The 24345-nt window shown below is 41.5% G+C and overlaps 1 protein-coding gene across 1 annotated transcript; it reads right to left on the bottom strand.

Moving 5' to 3' along the window:
• Window positions 1–3259: 3259 nt before the first annotated feature.
• Window positions 3260–24345, bottom strand: TMEM167A (transmembrane protein 167A). Its single transcript, XM_042023056.1, has 4 exons — window positions 24286–24345; window positions 14203–14312; window positions 9431–9465; window positions 3260–6177 (listed from the first exon to the last, which is right to left on the bottom strand). The coding sequence occupies exons 1-4, from the start codon at window positions 24286–24288 to the stop codon at window positions 6107–6109; spliced, it is 219 nt and encodes a 72-aa protein (XP_041878990.1). The 5' UTR covers window positions 24289–24345; the 3' UTR covers window positions 3260–6106.

The following is a 24345-nucleotide window of genomic DNA, read 5'->3' as shown; positions in this document are numbered from 1 at the left end:
TCCTTTTTTTTTTTTTTTTTAATGGAGGGGAACAAGGGAGGAAAGTTTGACACAAGACTGGAGTATCCAGTGCCAGAGGGCACAGAAGAACAACGGTGCCTTAAATTTTGTACAGATTCTTGCACCGTGCTCAACACCACCTGGCACATCCCAGTTAGCAAGCTTCAATGTGTGCAAATACTATGGATGGATCTAAAATGAAGAGCAGGATGATGATGCTTTATTAGACCCATGTTTTAAACATCGTACCTGCAAAAAAATACCCAGCAAATGAGAGAAGAGCACTGCTTAGAGGAAGTTTTCTTCTAAAGGTGGTGTTACTGGGTTTGGTTCTGGACCAAAATTAAAGAGGATGACCCTTCAGTGGAGGGAAGGAAAAAAAATTAAGTGGTTTTAAGTGCAAACACGAAAATCTGAATAGGGATTGGCTGGAGAAGCTGTGGCAGCCCCATCCCATTCCTGGAAGTGTCCAAGGCCAAGCTGGCTGGGACTTGGAGCAGCCTGGGGCAGTGGAAGGTGTCCCTACCCATGGCAGGGGTGGCACTGGATGAGATTTAAGGTCCCTTCCAACCCAAACCAGTCTGTCATTATATGAATGTGAAGGTGTTCAAACCAACCAACCAAGCTATGACCAGAAAGCAGCTGGATTTCAAAGGATTTGCTCGTCCTTGTGAGAAGAAGAGGAGGAAACAATTTTTATTACTTCCAGAAGCCACGGTGAATTCAGAGATGAAAATCTTTTCCATGCCTCCGGTTTGTGCAGGAGGGGTATCATTAAGTGATCAGATTGATGTCAGAACGTGTCCCTGGGCAGGCAGAAGCACGTTCTGTGCAGGGCAGAGGTGGGGGGAGAACTCACTGACTCTTTGAGTGTGCTCAGAAACCCCTCTGGAGCAGGCAGCCCCGGCCCCAGGCATGTCTCCAGTGATGATGATAATTTCAAGTGCCATCTTTGGTATCAGGGTTTTATGTCCTTAGTAAATGACAAACAATTCAAATGTCAAGAATGCCTTATCACTGGGAAGGGATTTTTTTTTCCCCGTCTCCTGGAGTTTTACCAGTCTGTGTGAATCAATTGTAAGAATTTGGAGGTGATTTGTTCCAAAAAGACAGGGATCACTGCGTTCCCTTGGCTCCCTTTATTAGCTGGAAAGGGTGGGGGAAAGAAAATGAGCATGTAGCTTAATAGGAAACCAAAACTGGTCTGTGAATGTGTCTGGACTGACTTATTCATGACTGTGATACACATGTAAAATATGCTGGTGGTGCTACACAGTCAAAAACGCAGCTTGCCAATGCTGTCAAATTACTATTTATTTCCTCTTAATTCCACTGGGTGTGACATTTATACATCCAAGTGTCCAAATACATCTATCATTTGGTTGGAGTTTTCGTTAGCCTTACTACATCCTGAAAGGTTATTTAAGTTTTTGCATATGGGAATGACCAGCTGTGAAGATTTTAGAATTGAAAAGGGTACTTTATTATATTTTGACCTGACTTGACTTCACTTTACAACAATTCCCCCCCCCCCCCCCCCCCAGAATAAACGAAGCCATATACAATTTTACCCTTTTAAAACCTCCTTGTCTTCCTTTGGGGGAAAATAGACTATTTTAACCACTGAGTTTGTCAGTAAGTGCTGCTATGTGGTTTGAGTGTTGCGATAAGCTCCTCTGTTTATGCAAACAGGTGATGCAGAGGGTGTCAGGGAGCCCAGTGCAGTGTGTTTAGATTAGGTGTGCTTGTATTTTTGAAAAAGAGATGATAGAGGTTGATTGGGCCTGCAAACTGGAGACTTGATCTTCAGCTGAACCAGTCCGCACAAACATGGCATTTACTGAAATGTGGCGGCAGCTGGGGATGGGCACTGCCTGCTTCCCACTCACTGAGAGCTGTGCTGGAGGGAAAACCTCTTTTCCTGTGGCACAGCTTCCAAAGAGCCCTTTCAAACAACGGAACTGATGATGAGATGCTCTCGTAGAACATTCTGAATGTGACAGACCAGCAACGAACTCCCTCGCTCCTTAATTAAGTAATTATCTTCTCTACTGACGTCCCAGGAGCTGCCAGCAGCAGTTGTGTCCCTGGAAATGTTTACACCCAGGTCCTTGAGGAAATGCTGGCATCTCCCTCCCACACCAGTGGGGATTACATGAGTTAGTGACAGACTCTTCTCAAGGTCTTTTCCATGCAGATTAAGGACGTGTTGGACAACCTTCCTGCAGCTACTGGTGAAGCAGGAAGAAATGAGGCAGCTGCAGTGCCAAAGGCGATTTTATTCCCGAGGGCTCTGAAGCCTGAGCGTGGCTGATGTTTCATCAGAGGAGCCTGGGCTCCATCTGTCACACAGCCAAAGGGGAGGGTACCCTGTGAAGAGACAGGTAGGTCATGCTTGAGTACCTGTGCTCCATGAGACCGGGAACAGCTCATGGAATTTAGGCAAAATCTCTGGAGATGGGACCACATTCTGTCAGGCACCAAATGCCTGAAAAACACAGATGTGCCTTTGGGCACATAAGCCCTTCAGGTGTGAAATAGAGTAAAAAAATTTAGCACTGAGTACGGTTAGGTGTGTGACACTGGTCATGCTGGACCTGGGGAGGATTTTCTGCAACTATCAGATCCTGCAGAATGACTCTTCCTCCACACCTTCTGCCTTATGGCCTCGGGGTATCACGAAAAGAGGTGCTATTTATAAAACACAAGAACAGACAGGTAAACAATTCAGGCCTCATGCTTAAAACCTGTTTTTCAGTGTACAGATGTGTCTCCTATGCCCGGCATGCTGACTACACTGCAGTATGGGAACTCAGGGAAAACTGCTTGTCCAGGCAGCCAGATGCCATCAAATACACGTGGAACCTATGTGGGCCTCGTAATGGATGCTGGGAGCACTCCCCAGATGTGTCTGGAATGGGTAATAATGCTCAGGTAAAGCAAGAGAAAAGGGAGGGAAAAGAAACCCAGCTGGAAAACCTTCCTTAGCTGGGAATGTTTGGACTAGATAATGTAAAGTTGCTGTCCGAGTATGAGAAGCAGGTTTAGATCACACTTTCCTGGCTTCTGGTGGGCTTTACCAAGTTCAGCATTTTAAATCATTAGGAAGACGTTGGCTGTGTTTTCTTCTTCTTATGAAAGGGAGAAGGGGGGAACGAATCCCTTGGTCATGGTGAGCCTTCCTAGGCATTAGAGAGTGGGCTCTGCCCCTGATGCCAGTGGGACAGAACTGGACAGAACTGAAAGAATAAAAGCCTCAGAGCACTAGCAGAGCATTTATTCCCTCCACCACAGTGCAGCTTCACCTCTCAGTGACAGTGTATTTCCACTGCTCACTGCTGTGGTTACAGAGGTAGAAAGGGCATTCACAGAACAGGGACATTGTTCCAAGAACAGGAAATCTTCCTGTCATCCTTGGACTCCACTTTGTCTTTCCTCCTCCACCAGCCACGTCTGCCCAGCTGCTTATCAGTCCCTCCAGATCATCAGACCTTCACAGTGATCCCATCTCTTACTCATGCTTTACTCATTTCCCAACATGGCAATTACTGCTGTTCAATTCGGCCTTCCTAAATCCCTGCTTTGAATTTGAGGTCATTTCTAGTGCAGACATGGATGGAAGTTAATATGATATTAATCCATAGCAAGTACATGCAAGAGCATAAAATACTCTGTGTGTTTGAAGAACACCATGTTGTGTTTTAGATCTTTGGGCATTAACAACATCCATGATGCTGTTTAGGAAAAAAAAAGGATGAAGTCCCAGTGTGGAAATGTTTCTCCACAGCAGCAGGCACAACTACAGCCTTGGTCACATTTAATCACGGTCCCTTTTGCACAGGAAAAGGTGTACAGACCTGCTGCGGGTGTAAACTCTTTTGCATGAGAAAAAGAAAGCCAAGAAAGCAAAATTGCATCAAGATTCTAACCTGGGAAAGAGTATTTTCTCTGCATCTTACTAAAAGAGATGAGGTATCAATCTCTTCAAAGCCAAAATCTTGAAAACCAAAGAACTAATCCTGAGGAAAACACCTGCCTGAAGCAGCAATTTCAAAACAACTGCAGTTTGTCAGTTTAAAGATCTTGTTTCCAGATAGTTCTGTTGAACAGCCATGCAGCTAGCACATAATGAATAGTCTGAAAATGTCATTCAAGGAGGAAAATTAAAAAAAAAAAAATTCCTACTAGGAAGTATTCACCATCTGCATTTAGGCCAAAAGGATGGACTGCCATGTAAGAAATAATGCTGAAGTTTGAACAACAAATAACAAATAAAAAGAGGCCTGTCTCAACTTCTTACACGATAAAACCTTAACAGGGAAGGTTTTTGCAACAGTCCCTTCATGTTTGTAGCTTTCAGATACTCAGACCAAAACATTCCATTGGGTTCTTTCACTGGTATTCCTACTTGCACCTAAACCCTAGAGATTATTAAGAATTCATCTGGTAATTAGCTGACCTGGAAATGTGTATCATAAAAATGCCACTGTTTATTACAAGTAGTAGTAACTAGAATATAACTGCTCAACATAAAGAGTTACCAGATGATTCTCTGCATATTTTGGACATGTATGCACCTGACAGTCAAACCCCAAGACTCTTTAGGAATTTCCCTTCCTCCTGTTTGGGAACGGTTACCTTTGAAATCCAAACCTGAGCTGCTTTGATGCCCTGTTTGAGCACCATCCACATTTAAAGTTACAAGAGCAGATTTTGCTCCCCCCACACCTCTTGCCCAGTCCCAGGCTTCTGTGTGTGTGCATAGCATGGTCACAGTCCTACAGCTCTGCACACCTCTGGGTCACAGCCAGGGGTATTTATTTAGCCCAAACTGGAGAAATCTTTTTTTCCTGGGCCCAGATTAGGAAAGTTTTGGATGGGTACTTCTGATGGTGACTTAGATTCACAGGTGCACGAGAAAACATAAAGGTCGTAACTCAAAAGCACTTTTTTTCCTAGTTGCAGGATAATTTGGATCGATGAAAATAAGGTTTTCAAACAAGAATTACAACAGTTAACATACCTTTCAGTGTGTTTTACTGTCAGTTTTGTTCCTTCTGATCACAAGCCTTTCCAGAACAAGAAGTACTGCTAACAGGCAACTCTCCCAAATGCAGTCAGTACGAAGTCACACAGTTGTCTGGTATAACACACACCTGTCAGGTGTTATTAGAGAAGTCACTAGATTACTGAAAGTGTGCAAAATTAAGAAATAAATGCTAATGGCGTGTATCATTAAAAGTAATCTAATCTTTACTACTGGTAAGTGTAATTTAGTTGCTACAACCTTTCTGACATGCAACTTCCTTAGCTGCAGCCAACTGTTCATTTTGCTAATTTAAAACCTTTCCATCCATGCAACTGCAGCAGCAGAGCCTCTGAAATCCTTTTCTCAGCATTTTGGAAGAAGCTGGGAAACGACATACCTGAGAGACCTAAACCTCTAACAATGAGTACATGTGGTTATTTTACAGAGAGTCCAAGTGCCTCAACATCTGTGCCTTCCCCCCAGCTAATCAGACATCACTACAGTTATGGTCCCTGCCTTTATTTCACATCTTATTTCAACAACAGAAATATTGATACATTATTTGAGAAATTACAAGTTTAGAAACAAATAGCTGAGTGTAACTTAGGTCAGAGGTCATATTTTTACGATGAGAGTGGAGCCCTCACTCACAAATCGAGAGGAATTGTTCAGGCAGCAAGAACTAAAAATACTTCAATAAACATCCCCTAGAGTCACAATGCTCTTTTATTCTTCAAAGGGTGGTCTTATTGCTGTGGCTGATTTACCATTTTAAACTTTCATTATACAGGTCTACTGGACAAGAAATTCTAAAGAATTAAAAACAGCAAGCCTTTTCAAGTGCATGGTGTAAAAGAAAAAAAGAGCTCCCCTGAAACTCAAGACACGCATCAGACACCCTTCCACCAGTTACATGTCATCTGGGCTATGGTCACTAACGCTGGTCCATCTGCAGGGGTGTCCTCCAGAAGACAGGTGATCCATGGAGTGAGAGGAGACTCGGTGACGCTTTCCCATCCTTCCTGACACAAGCTGTTCCACGCTCTGCTGTTGGGTACTCGGGACGCTCGCCAGCTGCTACTGCACGAACAGGATGCTGAAGGCCATCACCACACAGCACACGGCCACGTAGGGGCTCTTCCGCTCACCTGGCAGGAGGGGAGAGAGAGCCCAGAACAAACAAAAATTCAGGCATGGCTAAACAGACCCACCTGCTCCTTGTCTGGCGCCGTAGCTGTGCCACAGCACGTGCGAACTGATATTCAACATTTGTAGCTGGAGAAATGCTGACAGAAGTACAGCTGTGTACTCACGAAGAACATGCACGGGAGTGGAAAGCTCAGATGTTGAACAGGTTATTTTGCTACATAAAAACAGAGCTGGGGCTCTTTGCTTTAAGAGAAGGACTTTAAACAAGGGCATGGAGTGACAGAGAAAGGGGAAATGGCTTCAGGCTAAAGGAGGGCAGGGCTGGATGGGATATTGGGAAGGAATTGTTCCCTGGCAGGGTGGGCAGGCCCTGGCACAGGGTGCCCAGAGCAGCTGGGGCTGGCCCTGGATCCCTGGAGTGTCCAAGGCCAGGCTGGACATTGGGGCTGGGAGCAGCCTGGGACAGTGGGAGGTGTCCCTGCCCATGGCAGGGGTGGCACTGGGTGATTCTGGGTCTCTGTGAAAGGCCCACGAAAGGGCTTCCATTTTACTACAAACCACCTTTTCTGAGGTGCACTTTTATGTTGCTGCCTCCTCCTAGTGCCAGAGTCATGGGGCAGGCAGTGGAAAGTTGTCTAAGACACCCCGTTTTTGCTGGCTCTGCTCCTCTATGGCTGCTCAGGAGCTGTTCTGTGTCAGCTGAGGTGCAGCTGCTCTCTAGCCATGGTACCTGTCACCTGCAGCATGAATATTCTGTGCAGGGTGTCATGCAGCAGCCAGAGCTGTGAGCTCACAGCTGCCCAGACAGGGCCAGATGCCTTTTTTTTTGGTTTGCTAAGGAGACATAACATTGTTAGCAAGTGGAGAGAGTCTGCTCCACAGATTTCTGTGACAAAAATGGTCAGCAGATCACAGAAGCTGCACAGACACCTCTATTTTCTGACTCTTTCAAACGGGAGTCACAGTTTCCCAGAGCAGACTGTGGATGAAAGTTAAGTTTATCCCATTAATATAATTTTATCTGGTGGCAAAAGCAATTGTGAGAGATCTATTCCCACCCACTTGGTCCAGGACACAGAGTTACAGAGGTCTCTTTTACACCAGGGAGAAAAAAGAGACTCGTAGGTGGGGAACTGTAACACAACCAGGAGAAAATCAGTGATGTTAATCAGACTGCTACCTACTTACATGAGCACTTTCTCCATTAATTACCAAGATGCTTTTACACTTAAAACTTCATCCTTCATGGTTCCACTGAATTCTCCTTGGAGACACCAACAGTGGATGGTACTTGCAGCCTACAGAACTGCCAGGGAGTGTTAACACTGGAATGTACCTTTCAAGTGGGAAGATTCCTGTTCTTACACATCCAGGAGCATAAAGACAGAGCTGGGGCTGTTTGCTTTAAAGTTCAATTTCCCTCTGCTGCGAGGTCTTTTGTCTTTACAAACCATCTTATCTGAGACACAGTTTTCAGAGAAACATTAAAGAAAAAGATCCACCAAGGCTCCCAAGTCTAGCATGGTGCACTTTTTATAAAAGAAAAAAGTATTTTTTTACCAGCAGGACCTTCAAACACAGAGGGAACAAACTTTCCACAGTAAAAGAAAAATAAAATACTTGCAGTGACACCTCCCAAATGCAGGACTGACTGCCCAGTGACATTACAAGATGCTGTCATGATCTGGCATATATTTAATTAAACTTCAAATAACTGAACGAATTAATGTCTGCAGTTTCACATCTGTTTAAAATAAATTTTGAGGAAGTCCAACTCCTACAGTTCAGGGTATTACAATTTTCATATGGGTTATGCTTTTCTGCTCTTAATTTTCTTAAAAGAGAAATCACCATGTGGCAGGATTAAACATTATTTTGCACAACTTTGTAAATATGTAACCACTTGCCCATGATTAAGATCTTATGTACATGTGAAAAGGTTGTTTAAACATACCAGGGATGTGAAATGTAAAGGAAACCAGTAGACATTTTCATTTTTAAAACCTACACTTTCTACATGCCTTTGTGATTAACACACATAAAATGATGGGAGTCAGCTCCAAAGCCCATTTTCACCTCTTAGTCTAAAAGAAAGCTGAAGTGGTCCATTGTAGATGCAAGTTGCAAAAGAAACATATCTAACAGAAAAAAATAGCCTTGCACTTAGTTAACTACAGAGAAGATGGCAAGGGCAAGGTAAGGTGAGGTGCTCTCTTCAGCCTTGAACAAACCCTAACACAGCTGAATTTTTACATTTGTTTTCCCTGGTATAGCTCAAAATTCATTTCTGACAGCTGTCACCTCCCCAGTATCTTTCAATTACAGCACCAAAATTGGTTCTGCTATGTCTATTATCTAAATAGGACAATATCTGCAATCATTTTAACAACCGGTCTTCACAAAAACCCTATTTTTTGTGTCAATGCCTTTCTGACATCCTGTAAAATGTTCTGCCTGAGAATGCAGAAACGGAATCATACAGGCTTTCTTTAGGTTTAGTGACAAGTAAGAAGATCTAGAATTACAAGTTCAAAGTTTCTGCTCAGCATTAACAATGCAATTTGAACACTGATGACGGGTTTGTAATTTTATTTTTTTTTAATCTTGGATATACCTTAACGTTAAGACTAAACTTCTGTTGTATATTCCAATTTCCTTCTCAAAATAAATTCAGGATAAGGATTAAAATAAATACAAAACCAATGTTATGGGAAAATGTCAAAAATCAGATAGAGCTGATCAGCCTGTGTGCAGATGTCACTTGACACGAACAGCTTTGTGTAATTCAAAAGTGCACAGAAGCTGAGTAAACAAAGGAGAGCAAAAAAACCACATTTGTGCTTACACAGAACCTTAAAGCATTATGAATTCCATGTTGTTTTATTACTATAAGGTAAATATCTGGCTTCTTTTCAATAGTCCATTGCAATTTCAAACACACTGCAGTTTATACTTCACTGACTTCTTTGCATGTTAGAAATACACCCTTGGTTACTTCACGTGGCAAGAAATGCAAAAGACTTTTGAAAAAACACCACCACATACATGAATAGACATGAGAAGATGCAGGCTTTCCACGATGCTAATCTAAGAAAGCAATATCCTGCCCTCTTATTTCATGGAGGTTAAAACCTGCATCTTTGAAGACCAAGGATGTGTATGGTTTTCATTGCTACATGGCAACATTATCCTAATAAATTATACTAGAAAGAGGACTGATCTTAAAGATTTTTAAAGAAAAAAAAGAATTACCAATCCTGGCGCATTTCCAGAATATCCCCAACAGTCTGTAAAGATAAAATAAATTCATTAGGCTCTTGGTTTAATACACTAAAGTCAACTGATTTTCTTTCTTCTACGTTAAAACAATTTGAATTGACAGTAATTTCTCAACTTGAGTCTCTTCTGGACACCAGAAAGGAGCAGACACCTGCACAGAAGGGTACAGGCTATGAACTACACCAGTGGCAAAATTCTAAGTCTAGTAGGGATCTTTCTGCATGCAAAGATGGATTTAACTCATTCTGTGTTCCAGATCTAAAGATTTCATCAGCATCCTATATTTATCTACAATACAGTACCCCAGAGAGAAAATTATATGAAGAAAAAAAATCTTCCCAAGTCTTCTGGTTCTTTCTTATTCCTTTACCAAGGTTTACCTTACTCATGTTTCTCCTCTGCTGCTTGCACAGGATGTTTCACTTTCAACAAGTGAAATAGGAAAGGAGAAAAGCAAGATCCGAACACCCAAAAGGATGCCACAAACCTACAATTTCTCCGAGTAACTAAAATAATCTCATACTGACTGCTCCAGAGGAGCAGGGACCGCTTTATGATCTGAGGAAGAAAAGGGGAACAATACTGAAGAGCCCAGTGTAAAACAGATTTCAGCCTTTCAAAGCCTGTCTGTGGGAAGGTTTCCTCCACAGTATGGCACAGAACAGCGTGGGGAAGCACAGAACACTTGGAGAACTGCCATCAAGCAGGTAGTAGATAAAACCCCACAAATAATGATCTAAACTCACACCCACAAGGTTTGATCCTCTGTCTTTTCCCTTTCTTGGGCTCTTAGAGTTGCTTGCTTCTGACATTTTTAAATGCAGACAGGTAGGTTTGGGCCACTTGCTCCTACATACTTGAGTAGTCAACATATCCTGCACTTTTATTTCTCTGCTACTTCCATTTTATGTCCTCCTTTATGGTCTTGGTTTACTTCAGCATCTCTCTTTCCATTTAGCAGCCTCCTCTGTTTCTAGACAAAGATTCAGTGTTGGGCAGGTGAGGACCAAGTGAGGCAGCAAGTGACTGAGGTGTTCAAACTCAAAGTGACTTATGTTCTCCTTGCTGACCAATTCATCATGAACAGCATTGCAACATTTCCATTTTTAGAGAACAGGTATTTTCATCTGTGCTTTAGATTTTAGTTTTACCTCAAGCAAAATATATATATATACATACACACATACATATTTGGGTGTGACTATATTTCTGTAAAGACAAAGCTCTTTTCTTTCTGCTTTTATGCACCTCCACAAGCAGCAGTAATAATCCTTGCACATAGACCACCACACTTTTCCATGCTAAGAGGTCATACAATAAAGTAACCTGAAGACATCTATGCACTTTTTGAAGATGCATGCAGGTAGGAAAACATTCATTTGTAAATCTTATAGAGCAAAATACACAGCCCTGAAGTTCTGTGTTGATAGCACCTCAGGTTCTCAAAACTGTTGTTCACCCTCTGTAAAATTAGAATTCACAGACTGCATGTTGCAAAACCAACAGGAAAACTTCCACAGCCCTGCTTCTCATGTTGCCACCTCTCAAAAGCTTGCCCAGGAGCTCAAAGAAGTAAAACATTACCACCCTGTAGTAACATATTTTTAAAGACTTGCACAGGGAAAAGAGTACTAACCCTTCCAAGCAGCCTGAAAGTCTGTTGAATTTGCCTCACAATCTCAGCAAGGGTATTTTTTTGTCTTCTCAGGGATTTCTTGACCAATGTGAAGCCATTACTGCTAACGCATTACTGCATTAGCTGCCCCTACAAAGCTCCCTTGGCGAAAACAGAAATTTTCCTACCTGATGTGACAGGTACAAAACAGAGCATGGGTCTCACCAATTGCCCTTAGCAACTGCAATTAACAATTTATGAATCTGAAGCCACTGACATAAGGGCTGACCAGCCTTCCCATGATGACACCAGAACATTTTAAGAGGCTTTTGTGCTACTGGAACAGCTCAGTACCTCTGTTTGTCCACAGAAGCTGCTGCTGAGCAGAAGCAGATTGAATTCTGTACCTTCTAAGAAGCTGAAACATGCCCTCTGGAAGAACTGGGGAGCTCCCACTGGAGGTGAAGCCTGTGCAGACCTCCTGCTCCCCTGTTTTTTCCTGTTCATCCCAGGTCCACAACACGTACCTCTTCAAGTCAAAACCTGCTTGCTTATTACAGAAGTGACGCTGCCTTGAATAACTCTGCTCCAAAATAATCCCTCCTGCAGCAACTGCTCACAGTAATTGCACTATTCCTTCTCTGCCCTTCGTGTTCCTCTCCACCCTTGTTTGGATGCAGGTGAAGGTGTGGGTCTGGCTGGGATCCCTGCTGCTTTCTGGCAGCCACAGCCCAAATGTACATGACCTGCTGCATACTCCTGGCTCTCCGTGTTAAATGATAAAAGCACTGATTGTGGAAAGGGGTGGTGGTTATCTGGAGAACAAAAAACCCAAATAAATGAAACCTCTTAAGCTGAGGAGGAGCTGGTGGGGCCTTAGACTATGACTGCTAAGGCTGGGTGTGCCGCAAAATGCCACGTGTTCACCAGGAAAAGCCCAGTGCCACTGCAGGAGGGAGTGTGAGACATCCCCACTGCACTGCTGATGGAAAATCAAAGGGGATCTCTGCTGCACATAAGCTAACACATCTTTCTGGTTAGCAGGGAGGAGAGAATTATGTTGTGGTGCACATTCTCCCCTAGTTAGCATGAAACAGTAAATCTCCACTTGCTTTCCCAGCCTTTAACACTGTTGCTCAGGACCAAGCACATGGAAACACTCAGGGAAAATGAAGGTTTAAAGTTCTGTTTGGCTTGGTAGGAAAAGACACGCTCTGGCAGAAATGAAAGGGAGGAAATACAAGGCTATGAGGATGGGTGACATCACTTTGCAACGCTGTCTCTCAACCAACAGAAATATGTTTCTTCAATTATTACCAGCAGACCTAAATCCTCACTAAAGTTACCACTCAGAAATACAGCGAGTAACTATCAACATTCCTCCTCTCTGTCGCTTTAGTATTCTATTGCTACTTTTTTATACCTTTAATTTGGAGCAGGAATGATGAGGTAAGAGCATCTCTGTGGTAAGCTGAAGTATCACTAGAATTTGTTTTATCCCCTATGTCCAGACATTTCCATCGGAGCACGGAGTATTTTAGAAGAGAGGGACAGGGGTTTAGCACCATATGAGCTCCATGTAAACATCTACCATACAGGAAACAAATTTCATTGCTTCCAGGCCAAGGTTTTATTCTCCAGTACAAAGTAGTCTACAAATATATATATAAAACAAAATGGTACGTCCTACATCTACATAAATACAAACCTACACATCAAACGCCCAACTCCTCCACAGTGTCAGCACCCTTTGAAAACATTTTATGAAGAGAGTTCTATTGTACTCCAGACAGATTTGCCTCAAGAATAAACAGAGTAGCTCCAGATTAAAGGAAATACTCCTTGCCAAGAACAGCACTAAAATTTTAATCAGTAAAATAAACATTCTTACTTCTTACTGTGTATACCTCATTGACTATTGTGTTATCTTCCACCAGCAGACACCCAAACTCCCCTCGTCCCCCCACTCCCTGTCCTTCATGAAGTCATCCTTTCTTTCCATCTTCCATCAAAAGAAACCTCTCATGTCAGTGGCAATTTCATGGCCTCATATAAAAGGACACAAGTGTTTTCATGTCAGAACTCCAAATTAAAAAAACCAAAAAACTGGCAGACTTTGGGTATCTTACACAGCTAAAATTAAAAAAACCTGGATAATAAAACAGCAACCCCAGAGGTTAATTACAAGGAAGGTTTTCAGAAGACAAACACTCAGGGTTCTTGGTCACAAGAGTCTACTTAAAATTGGACACTTCTGAATTTAGATGCAGAAGTGATGGAAGACACTTAGGGAAGAATAATATTTAACAGGAAATGACCTAATGGAAAAAGTGGACAAGCCAAACACCCAGCATCCAAAAGCCTGTCTGTTTGTCCACCTAGAATTACCTCCTGCTTCTACAGATATCATCTCCTTTGCACGGACAGCCCAGAGGCTGCTGTGTCAAAAGTGCCCAATGGTCACTCTAAACCCACTACACTTCAATCACAGTTCTGCTGATCACAGCTAGCATCCATATGATTAAAAAAAAAAAAGCTTAGGTTTGTAGAAGCTTTCAAAAACTCTTCTATAAATTCCTTCACCTTAGAGAATACAAAACCTTGATTTAAACAGACCACACAAGAGGATTGTATTGCTTATTTTAAAAATTATTCTTAGTTTTCTTTTAGTTACAGATTATTGCTAAAGCTGTGTTTCAAACTTGTATCTCCAAAACACCTATTTTGAAAACAAACAAAAAAGCCAGTTTCTGCTGGTTTCTTACCCACCCTAGGAATCAAAAATAAATCATTGCAACAATAGCCACATGTAGGAGAATGTTTTACTTCTGTCTCTCATTTCTGTATGTCTAATATGCATGTAACAACAAAGCTACAAATCTAGAAGATTAATAATGCAGTATTAGCAAGGTTAGTTACCTAATAAATTCTTCCAATACAATTGCAACTAAGTGCTTGCCAATCCCTTATTGCAGTCTATTGCGAGGTACAAAATTAAGATTTTTATCTTTAAAGAGAGAAAATTTTCAAAGCGGGATCTGCACTATCACACACTTCATCAGGAGATGCTGAAAGGTCACAGTTGAAACCACACAGCTTGTGCTGTGCTTGAAATGATCAGACCACATACCCGGTTTTATTTTTGTCCAGTAAGCTGGGAGCCAAGGATCTGATGTAAGCACAGGTACAGATGAGCAGCAGGATCACAGTCAGCAGACTCTGGAAGTTGAAGATGGCAGACTGTGGAAGAAAATCAGGAAAACAAAAAAATTACATCTCTAAAATGGGTGACCCCTTAGACAACACCCATCGACACCAAAAGGCCTTGTGCCAGCAAACCTTTCCATCAAATGGAATTTGGTAGTGGCAGTGAAGGTGGAGATGATTGCCAAGTACCAGTAGTAGCCAAGGCAGAAAATAACATGAAATGTGTAGGAGGTTTGTTAATAGACCACTTTTTAAAGGCTACAAGCCAAATTAAACAGACTTGTAGAAATATATACAGTTAAGCCCATCTGAACCTTGATAACTGATTAGTTTTATTTTCAAATCACGTTCTGATTTTAAATTGAAAACATCTTTATTGTAAACACACTTTCAGAAGTGCTAATTACACGGTAAATTCTGAAGAAATGGACGAACTGCCTTAGGATTGAGAAGTTAAGTTCTGTTGTTTGATAGCAAACACTAATCAGCCTAGTAGCAGTAAGAGACAATTCTTGAGAAACTGCTGCAACATTTGGCTACTTACTAAGGTCTGGAGTATTAGTAATAGGCAATAACTGCACGCCAGAGACTTTTTTTTTTACGGTTTTGGGGTTTCTCTTAAGTGTCTCAACTGACATTTCGGTCAGCTTAACAGCATGAGGTGGTTTAAGAAGAACTAGCTTACCTCAGAAAGCTTTATTTCACCTTCACTCTGCTACCTGCATTTGCAAATCTGATTTAGTGCAAGCTCCAAAAAAAAAAAAAAAAAGGTCAAAGCAAATGCAGTAAATTCCCTCTTCGTTCTGGAATTCTGATGAACTTTCATCTCCTGTGTTCCTACTGCTCAACCCAGCAGGTTGAGTAGTGGTATTTAATTAAAGGTAAATATTTAGCACTTAGGAAGGGATATTACATTGCCGTCTCCTTCTTCAATCATATTTTAGGGCACATCAGAGCCCTCACTTCCACACAGTCTGAGGCACATCTCCGTCGATGCACGCGTGCTTCCTTCCTATGTCACAAAATTATAATGTTTTCAAGTTCCGATCATCAGATTTCTCTACACAGCTAAGGAGAATTACAGAAGAAAGTCACAATATTCCAGTTCAGTATGGCACTAACAGGAAATCAGGAGAGAAAAACAAGAAGCTCTAGCAGAAAGCCATTGGAACACACACACAAGTGTTCCGATACTGTGACCAAAAACCTGCCCAAAATCAACAGCAGCAAAACAAACCAAAAAACTTTAGCTTATTTAGAAGTCTCCATGAATCACATGAACTCTGGAACATGCACAGAGCTGCCAGTGTGAATACATGCTTTAGGCAGGGTCAGCTATCTGAAGTAATTTCAGTATCTAACTTAACAGGCCACTCTGTTAAGAAGCGTCATCGCAGAGATGCTCTGACTCTGCACCCTGTATATAGGAGATTCCAGCATCCCCGAAACCCACCCATTCTCTGATGAGGGAGCAGTGATCTCACCCAAAGCCAGCCCTCACATCCCAAACATGAAGCTGCTTGGTTTTCTCCAGTGCCACAGCCTTTGCTAAATCATATTTAATTTAGCATTTTAGCTCAGCTAGCCACCCCTTATGTCCCATCATGTCATAAATAATGGACAAACTCTTCACAAATGACAACGCGCTGCCATCCCTAGCAGCAGCCTCTGCAGCCTTTGTGCTTGGCAGAAGTTTCTGCCAGCTCCAGAAACCAGGGAAGTCTCAATTCCCCCTGGCTCCTGTGGGTCTAGGAACGCGGTGGGGCCGGATCCAGGAGTGGCTGCCTCTCAGCGCAGCCAGATACTGCCTATCAACTGATTAATTTGATCAGTCCTGCGGGACAGACAGCTGCTCTGACAGCTCACAGCCCTGTGCCTGCCAGAGACCCGTTCCCATGAGTTCTTGCAGCTGCTTCCCGAGGTGGCAGCGGGCATTCCAACACTGGAAAGCGGCAGAAGGGCACACTTGCTTCCTCTTAAGCAGGGGTTGTAAACGTATACTTGTGAAATGTGCTATCAGTCAATCAACTGGGGCAGTATATAATCGTATATAATTGCTCTTTGTTGGGGTCTCCACGTGTTTCCCCAGCTATGCATCGCTGTAATCGCATCTGCCCTTCCACCGAAACGTGCTCTGAATGACGCGTTTATCTGCACAGCCACTTTGAAAGGACAGATGTGAGCATTCCAAAATTTGCTTACGATTTCAAACTGGAAGTGAGAATTTATTCCTGAATTAGATGGCTTCACTCTTCACATCTGAAGTAATTCTCATGGCCCAGCTGAATTCACAGAAAGCAGCAACTAACATCTGGCTGCTCCAACTGATGTAATTAAAAGCTGCTGCAAGTTATACATGGCTTAGAATCCTTTTTAAAAACACTGCATTCACATACCAAGCTACTTGGACAACGCAGATGAGTTGCTGTTCATTTGTTTAGACTCGGTTCCTCTGATCCAAACGTATTAATTGCAATTTTTGACTTGTGTTGACTGGCTTAAGGTAGGTCCTGTGAGCCTCATTCCCACTACAAAGAGATCTCAGCACATGGAGAAAGTGGTGCTGTCTCTTCAACTGTGTCCCCACAAGGGTGAAATGACAACTAACTTCCCAAGACTCACACTACAACACCAGAAAAAACCAGCACTTGCATTTTACTCTGGTATTAGACAGTGCAAGCTTTAATTTCACGGGCTGAAATTTTCTACATCTGCATTTGGTACATTTCAAACATAGTGGGAACACCCCAGCAGTCCCATTCTGTGTCACTCTCCTCATGTCCCCTCCTGTGTGGAGCACCACCCCATCACCTGCAGCACTAACAAGGTACTCCATTCACCTGAACTTGCAGAGCCAAGTTTTTTCCAACGTCTTTGGAAATTTGAGACCATGGACCCCAGTTCTGAGAGCTACATGCCCAAAGGCTCTTTTAAATCCTTCCCAAAATGAGGCCTTTAAAAAAAGCCGCAATATTGTTTCCTGATCATAACGTATCTCAGTAAAAACTCCATATAATAAACCATAAAGAGTTAATTCTCCTGAAAGTTTTACTGTGTTGGGATTAGCAGCAGTAGCTTGTATTAGAATAAATTACTCATTGGAATATACAGTAGTTGGAAATCAAGTGGTACAGCTAGGGATGTCTGAATGTACTCCCATCCGAGTACAAAATGAAGTTTATTGTACTGTTTTATAAAGTGTTGATTTGAAGTTAAAAGTTACCTATGTGGCTGTGACAGGGAATCATCACAACTGCACAGCTCCTGTTAACCTCATTATAGACAATGTTGTCCCTCAGCATTAAATTTACTACACTCAGGCAGAAGGGAAGAAAAATAAAAAAGCAGCAGCTCAGAGTTCTGGTTATCAACAGCTCTTGCACTTCACAAGGGTATTTAATTCAATGTGCAGAAATAGCCATAGTGGATGCACTAATTCTAAACACTTTCCTGCACTGACAACAACAGCCACAGACAAGACACTGTAATTTATCCAACTCTGCAGTTTTCATCCACTCCATTACGCTGACATTCTCTGCTTCTGACATGGTTCTGCTCCCTGTCCTTGCAGACAGCACCACAGCCACAAACCACGTGCTGATGCAACCCTTGGGTAGCACTGTAATAAATCACACCCTAGGTTTTGGTGCAAGTCTGTGTGTCATAAAGGACCTACTGATTTTCCCCTTGCCTCATATACTTTTGTTTAAAATAAACCACCCGGTATCATGGTTCCAGGGGAAATAAAGCATGCAGGAGGAGAACACAAACCCTGTGCTGTTGTCCTCTTGGGTTGGTCTGGCCTAAAACAAAAGCTCTCTGAGTTTATCTCAGAAGACTTAGCACTGAAACCAAAGCTTAACTTTCCATAGACCTTAACTATTTACAAAATGATTATTTTATCTCTGATTGCAGCGTGACCATGATGATTTCATCCATCTGTACTATAAAAGGAGAGGCCATCGTAGTGCCAGCAAGTTGCAAGTCTGCCCTGCGGTTACTGTTATAATAACCAATTTATGTGGGCAAACACAGAAAAATAACTGAAATACTTTAAAGAAAGTGTAACTTCATTTGTGTAATACACTGCAGAATATTCAGTCTTTCTAGAATGGTTTTGGTTTCTTTTTTTCCTCCCTAATATAATAAAATTGATGGATGGTTAGGTTTTCTGGAGCCAAAGAAACAAATATGGATAGGCAGCTGAACGTCTGGGTTCCTCATACTGAAATATGAGCAAGAGCTTACACACTGCAGTTGAACTTTAGTTAAGCGAGAGCTGATAAAAATTTCATCACAGAAAAGTGAAATTAAGCTATGAAATTTTAATGAAGAGGCCCTTACAAAGCTGAAAGAGAAAATGATTATTATCTAGGGTGTCCATTATGCCCTGCAATTCTTATTTCGTCAGTAAAAATCAAATTTTTAGGAGTACAATATCAAAAAAATAATAGGATATAAATCATGTAGTACTACTCCCATCCCGAAAGTTAAAGCAACTCCTAAAACTAATTAAAAAATGCATCTAATTGTAATATTTTCCAATCTATAAAAAAAAATAATTATTTTTCCCACTGCTGCCAAATGCAATCTGATCAAAATGAATGGAAAACAAGCATTTGTAAAAGAGGCATGCCAATTTAGCACTATTAAAAAATTACAGAAAGTGCAAATTAGTTAAGTTTGAAGCAATTGCTGGCAAAAGTACACAACAAAATTAAGCAAGGGGTGCTAATAAGTATCCAAATACCAGCCAGATGCACTTGTTCCAGCATAAATAGGGCTTTTTACCCTGGGTTTACAGCATGCTCTCCTCAGTATTTAGTTTCCAAGGAATTTAAGTACAATATTTAACATTCATTCAGATTTCTGTCTAAAATATGTATTTTTGCACTCATAAAATGTAGGCTAAAGCTTGAACAGAGAAATAGGAAATCTTCTCCCTAGTCATTTCCTGGAGAAGCACATTGTGAAGTTTAAACGGCAAGTACAACTAACATGCTATGCTTTTGCAGTCAACTGAAGACTCATGTACCTATTTAAAACATAGCCAATCTCCTCAAACAATTAATTAATTAAACATACAGACACAGTTGCCCTCTCCTATAAAAAAGCTCACTTGACTTTAACACATTTATGATTTTTACTGCAATTCAAATCCACAGGCCAGCAGTGAAAAGACACCTCAAGGTGATGAAGCTGAAGTTTCACACCTGCTTGACCTCCTTCCTCTTTGCTCCAATACCTAGTTTGGAAACTGAACTTTGCTGTAAGCAGCTAGCAGATGCAGCATTTCACCAAAGTGTCTTAAAATAAAAACCAAAGTGACTATTAAAGTCTTTTGCCAAGGTCACTGTAACACAAAGGTGTGCATGTCCACATGTTTACTAAACAAACACAGAATTATGGTGGATATGTCAGTAAAAGATTATAATACCTTTTCCTCCAGGTCTTGTCTGTAGATTAGACAGGTTTGAATTTTAAAGGCATTTTTCCTCTGCTGTCTTCCCTCATAAGATAGAAGTATTATTTTAAAAAAACCCTTTTTTTCCAAGTAAATCTCCCTTCTGAAGTTGCACACCACACTGCTTAGTTCACCACAAATTTTACTACTGAAACTTAAAAACGAGTAAAACCTCTGTGTGTGAATGGAAGAGGTAAGAGTCATACTAAAGCACACTTTGAATCAGGTGATATCCTTACAGTGATAAAAACAGCATGCAAAAATCAGGAGTTTGTAACAGGAAGTGCTACCAAAACGTGAACATGGACCTGGGAAAAAGTCTAAGTTCTCAAAACCGAAGACATATTTTAATTTACCTAAGAATTACAAAGCAGACTGTAACTATTTTATGTATACTATTTACCAATTTTTTATTTTTTCTGTTCATTAATAGTCTAACCATCTCTTTCAAACATGAAAAACAAATAATTCCGTTGTCAGGAAAAAGTATATTTAGTCAAGAAACAATGACAGGTTCTGCTAAGTCTGTCATGTCCCATGGCCCTGGGCATGTCCACAGCACCTCTGCAAGTCCCTTGCTTAGCAGAGTTCAGGTGCATGGTTCGCATATTTAGCATCTGGAAGACAGGTAATGTTTTTCACAGCTGTTCCCACCTTATTTTCCACAGTCACAAGGATGAAAATCAAAAAATTTCGTCGAGTTTGAATGCCCAGCTCTGTGCATTAGCAAAAAAACATATCCACTGCTGCAGCTGTTACAATGAATGTGTGTGGTGTCTCGTGCTGCAGGCAACCAAAAATTTGTGACATTCACTTTTTTATAGCACTCAGCAAAGAAATGGTTTCTCACCACCAGTGTCATTCTGGGTAAATCTGTTGGAGTAGACTCATTGCATCCTACCCTTTGAAAAAGAGACCATCTTACATTGACAGAATAATTTCCTCAGTTCAATAAACACAGAAATAAAACATTGACAATATATTTTCACATCGTCCTCTAAGATGATAGAAGTATCCACACTGAACCCTTCAAGTCAAGTAAATTCACAATACAAAGACACTTCAGACTGCAAGATGAACTAGGAGATGTTTTTAAACCTATGTACCTTTAGATCATGACAAAAACAAAGCCGTTAGCAAATCTGAATCAAGACTGATTCCTTCTTCTCATTTTGAATAAAAAACACATAAAACTTTGCACTTCAAGACTCCTGAAAGCTCTTTTTTCAGAGCAGTGTCTTGGGTTCTGGTATGTTTATATCTGACAGCTTGGTTTGAAATAATATTTACTAATGAATGTTTTTACAATTGGCTCTATGAGCAATTCCCCTTCCTTCTATAAACACCACACTAAGAGAGCAACAAAGACTGTGACAGAAATGTTTGTCCTTGTGGAAAGTTCCCAAATCAATTCTTGGGTAGTAATATGGGGCCAGGATCAGCCCCAACAAGAGGGTGAGGGCGAAGAAGCCGTTTTCGTCAAGTTTTCTGCAACTCTTTTAAACTTTCTCCATCACCGAATTTCGCCTGACTTTAACTTCACATCTCTTCTAGGAAAGAAAGTGAAGACCACCCTTCAGGAGGTGAGAGGCTCCTCACTGACTTTATTGTTACCTTCGGCTTCTTCCCTCTTTCCATCCATGCACATGGCAAACTTTTCAAGCCCACTAGGAGAACTTTTGTCGAGCTTTCAGATGTAAAACCCTGAAAGCTGGCAGGACAAACTGATTTGTGGAAGTCAGCAAACAGTACACCTTCTGCTCCCAAATAAATGAGGGAGCTGTGTCACTGGTGCCTCCCTTCCATTCCCAGGAAGTTTGGAATCCACTGAGAATTTCTACTGGCTGCCATAGCTGCTTTGATTTATAATACTGAGGGTTTTGCTTTACGTCAATATACTGAGGTTTTTTTCCTATCTGCTGGCAGTGAAGAGGAAAAAAAAAAACCAAAACACAATTTCTGCTTTCACATAAAGGAAAAGACAGGTAAGTCAGCTTACATATATATTTTTTTTTCTTTGTTTGGCAGCAGCTGGCTATTCACCTGGCACAAGTTTTCACCTGCTTAGCAAGGACATGATAAGGAAGCCCAGGGAACAATGGGATGAAAAATTTCCAAGGCATAAAGTCCTTTGGAAATCACGCTTCAGAAAACTGTGTTTTCCCAAGTGCTGCTGCTTTGCCAGAACTGCAGCTCCTATTCTTTGGACAAGGAGAATAAATTGGAGGTGTAGGTCTAATCTTTTCCATTTCACAACACACTGACAGCAGCTGCTTCCTGTCTCACAGTCAAAGGTGAGCTCAAAATTATCTTTATTTTCCCTAAAATGCCACGACACCACAAGTAGCATCATGGAGGACCCAAGCACTGGATATGCCACAAGGATTGCTGCTCTCTTGAGGAAATTCAAATATCACAATAATGCTGAAGAATCTTATTTTCCCCTCCTCCAACATAAAATCATGAGCAAACCATCCTTAGAACAGTCTCTTGCTTCAGGGTCCTTGAAGCACAGAGAGTAACCCCTAGCAAGGAACACGGACAAGATAATCCTAAGAGAATGTCATACACCTGCCGTAATCTTTTCAGACATAAACAGTAGCTTTGTTTTTAAGTTATTCTCATATATTTCTTATACATAATTTATAAAATATAAATAATATCATTAACCAATTGTATTAAATCGTTACATTAAGCAACACCAATGTCTCACCACGGTCTCTTCCCGTTTCCTACACCTCAAACCCTTTTATGTACAATGAAGAACAGTGAGGTGCTGCTGTAATCCTCAATATCCACCTTTTTTCCATGGCACTGATTAGAGGTCTCTTGCTTTCTGCACGTCTGTTTTAGATCTCCTGAGATAAATTTATGCCTTTTATCATAAAAAACCTCCTCTGTTTTCTGCTTGGAGCCACGGGCTCGGTTCATCTAGAAGACCTGCCAAGGAATGCTCAGGTGAGCAACTCCCAGCAATTTCCTGCTGGTGACAACATCTGGAGCCTGGGAACCCTTTTCTGAACTGAGCTGTAAGAAAGTTCAATAGATACTGAGCTTTTCTGCACATACACAGGAAATACAGCAATTTTTCATGGAAGCTGCACAGTATCCATATGATGATGGACAACCTGTCAATGTTCATGGGAGGGGGGATCCAGGTGATTGTTAATGGTCCTGTCCAACCCAAATCAAGCTGTGGTTGCTAGGAATAAGTTGAAAATTCCCATGGTAAAACAAACTCTGTGATGAAGTTCTGGAAAAACTCGAATTTTGTACAGGAAAACCTTACGTTAACTCAGTTATTCCTTTGGTTTTCCTTCTCATTTCCAATTCATGTATCTGCCCTGCTCATATAAACATCGTATATTTAACGTATAAACCCGGCCTAAGAAAAAGTATTTCACTGCTCAGCTTTAATTCTGACACAAATGCACACCCTCCTTTTATATTACCTGCAGAGACTGGAAAACGGGGCAGAATACATAAAAAGAAATAAAAATGTGCCTTTAGACCAACTCTACATAAAGAGTATATATATTTATACACATATACCTTACATCTTATATACATATACATGTGTGTATATATATACACACACTCTTTATGTGTATGATTTATAGAAAAATGTATATTGTTAACATATAATACATAGTTTTTAAAATATTCAATTATACATTTGCATACCCCTGTAAATATCTATATAAATGTCTTTATATCCATATATACTTATTATACATACAACAAACTCACATGTAAGCATAGATATTATATTCCAGATGTTCTTGCCTGTTTTTTACGTGTTTCCACATTTCAGGTTATTTCTAAAACTACGAACATACTTATAAACATGTATTTATACGTTAAGTTATATTAAATATATTTCTATCTCCTTAAATTATATTAAACATACTTCTTCTTAAAAATTATATGTGCTTTAGATGCATAAAGGTTTTATAAGTACCAAGTCCGTATATATATAAAATAATTATATATATACTCTATATACATATACATATATATATATATATGAGATATATATATGTATATATCTATCCATGGTTTTATAGATAATTTTCATGAGTAAATGGACCTGGGCCTCTGATGACACCCCTGAAAATCGAGAGAAGTAGCCAATGGCATGGTTCAGCACACTGCTCAAGGCGCATGACGTCACACAACGCCACCATGGCGTCACGCGGCACAACCATGACGTCAGGAGGCGGCGAGAGACACGCACACCATCTGACCGGCCTCGCACGGGCTGCCGCCCCGCGGGGCATCGGCATAGCCCCGCACAGACACAAAATAGGCCTTTCTCTTGCCACCAAACCCGTGACGCAAACCCGCTCCGCGCTTCGCCCAGCAAAGCCTTCGAGCGGCTCCGCTCCCGCGGGCCGCGGCTAATGGCGTGAGCGGCCTCCGAGGGCGCTGCCCGGGCCGGCAGGCGCCGCTGGGGACCATGCAGGGCCGGCAGGGAGGGAGGGAGGGAGCGGGAAGGGCCCGGTACCGGAGCGGGCAGGGCCGGGGCAGGCCCGCGCTTACCATCGCGCCGCGCTCCCCGCCACATCACCTTCCGGCCGCCGCGCCGGGCGGAAGCGCGCC

The sequence above is a fragment of the Corvus kubaryi genome, unplaced genomic scaffold, assembly GCF_017639235.1.
Source record: "Corvus kubaryi isolate FWS band 111438036 unplaced genomic scaffold, C.kubaryi_AGA036_p1.0 37236, whole genome shotgun sequence".
NCBI classification, from domain to species: Eukaryota; Metazoa; Chordata; class Aves; order Passeriformes; family Corvidae; genus Corvus; species Corvus kubaryi.
Note: the sequence above shows the minus strand (reverse complement) of the source record. Positions and strands in the feature narration are given on the sequence as shown.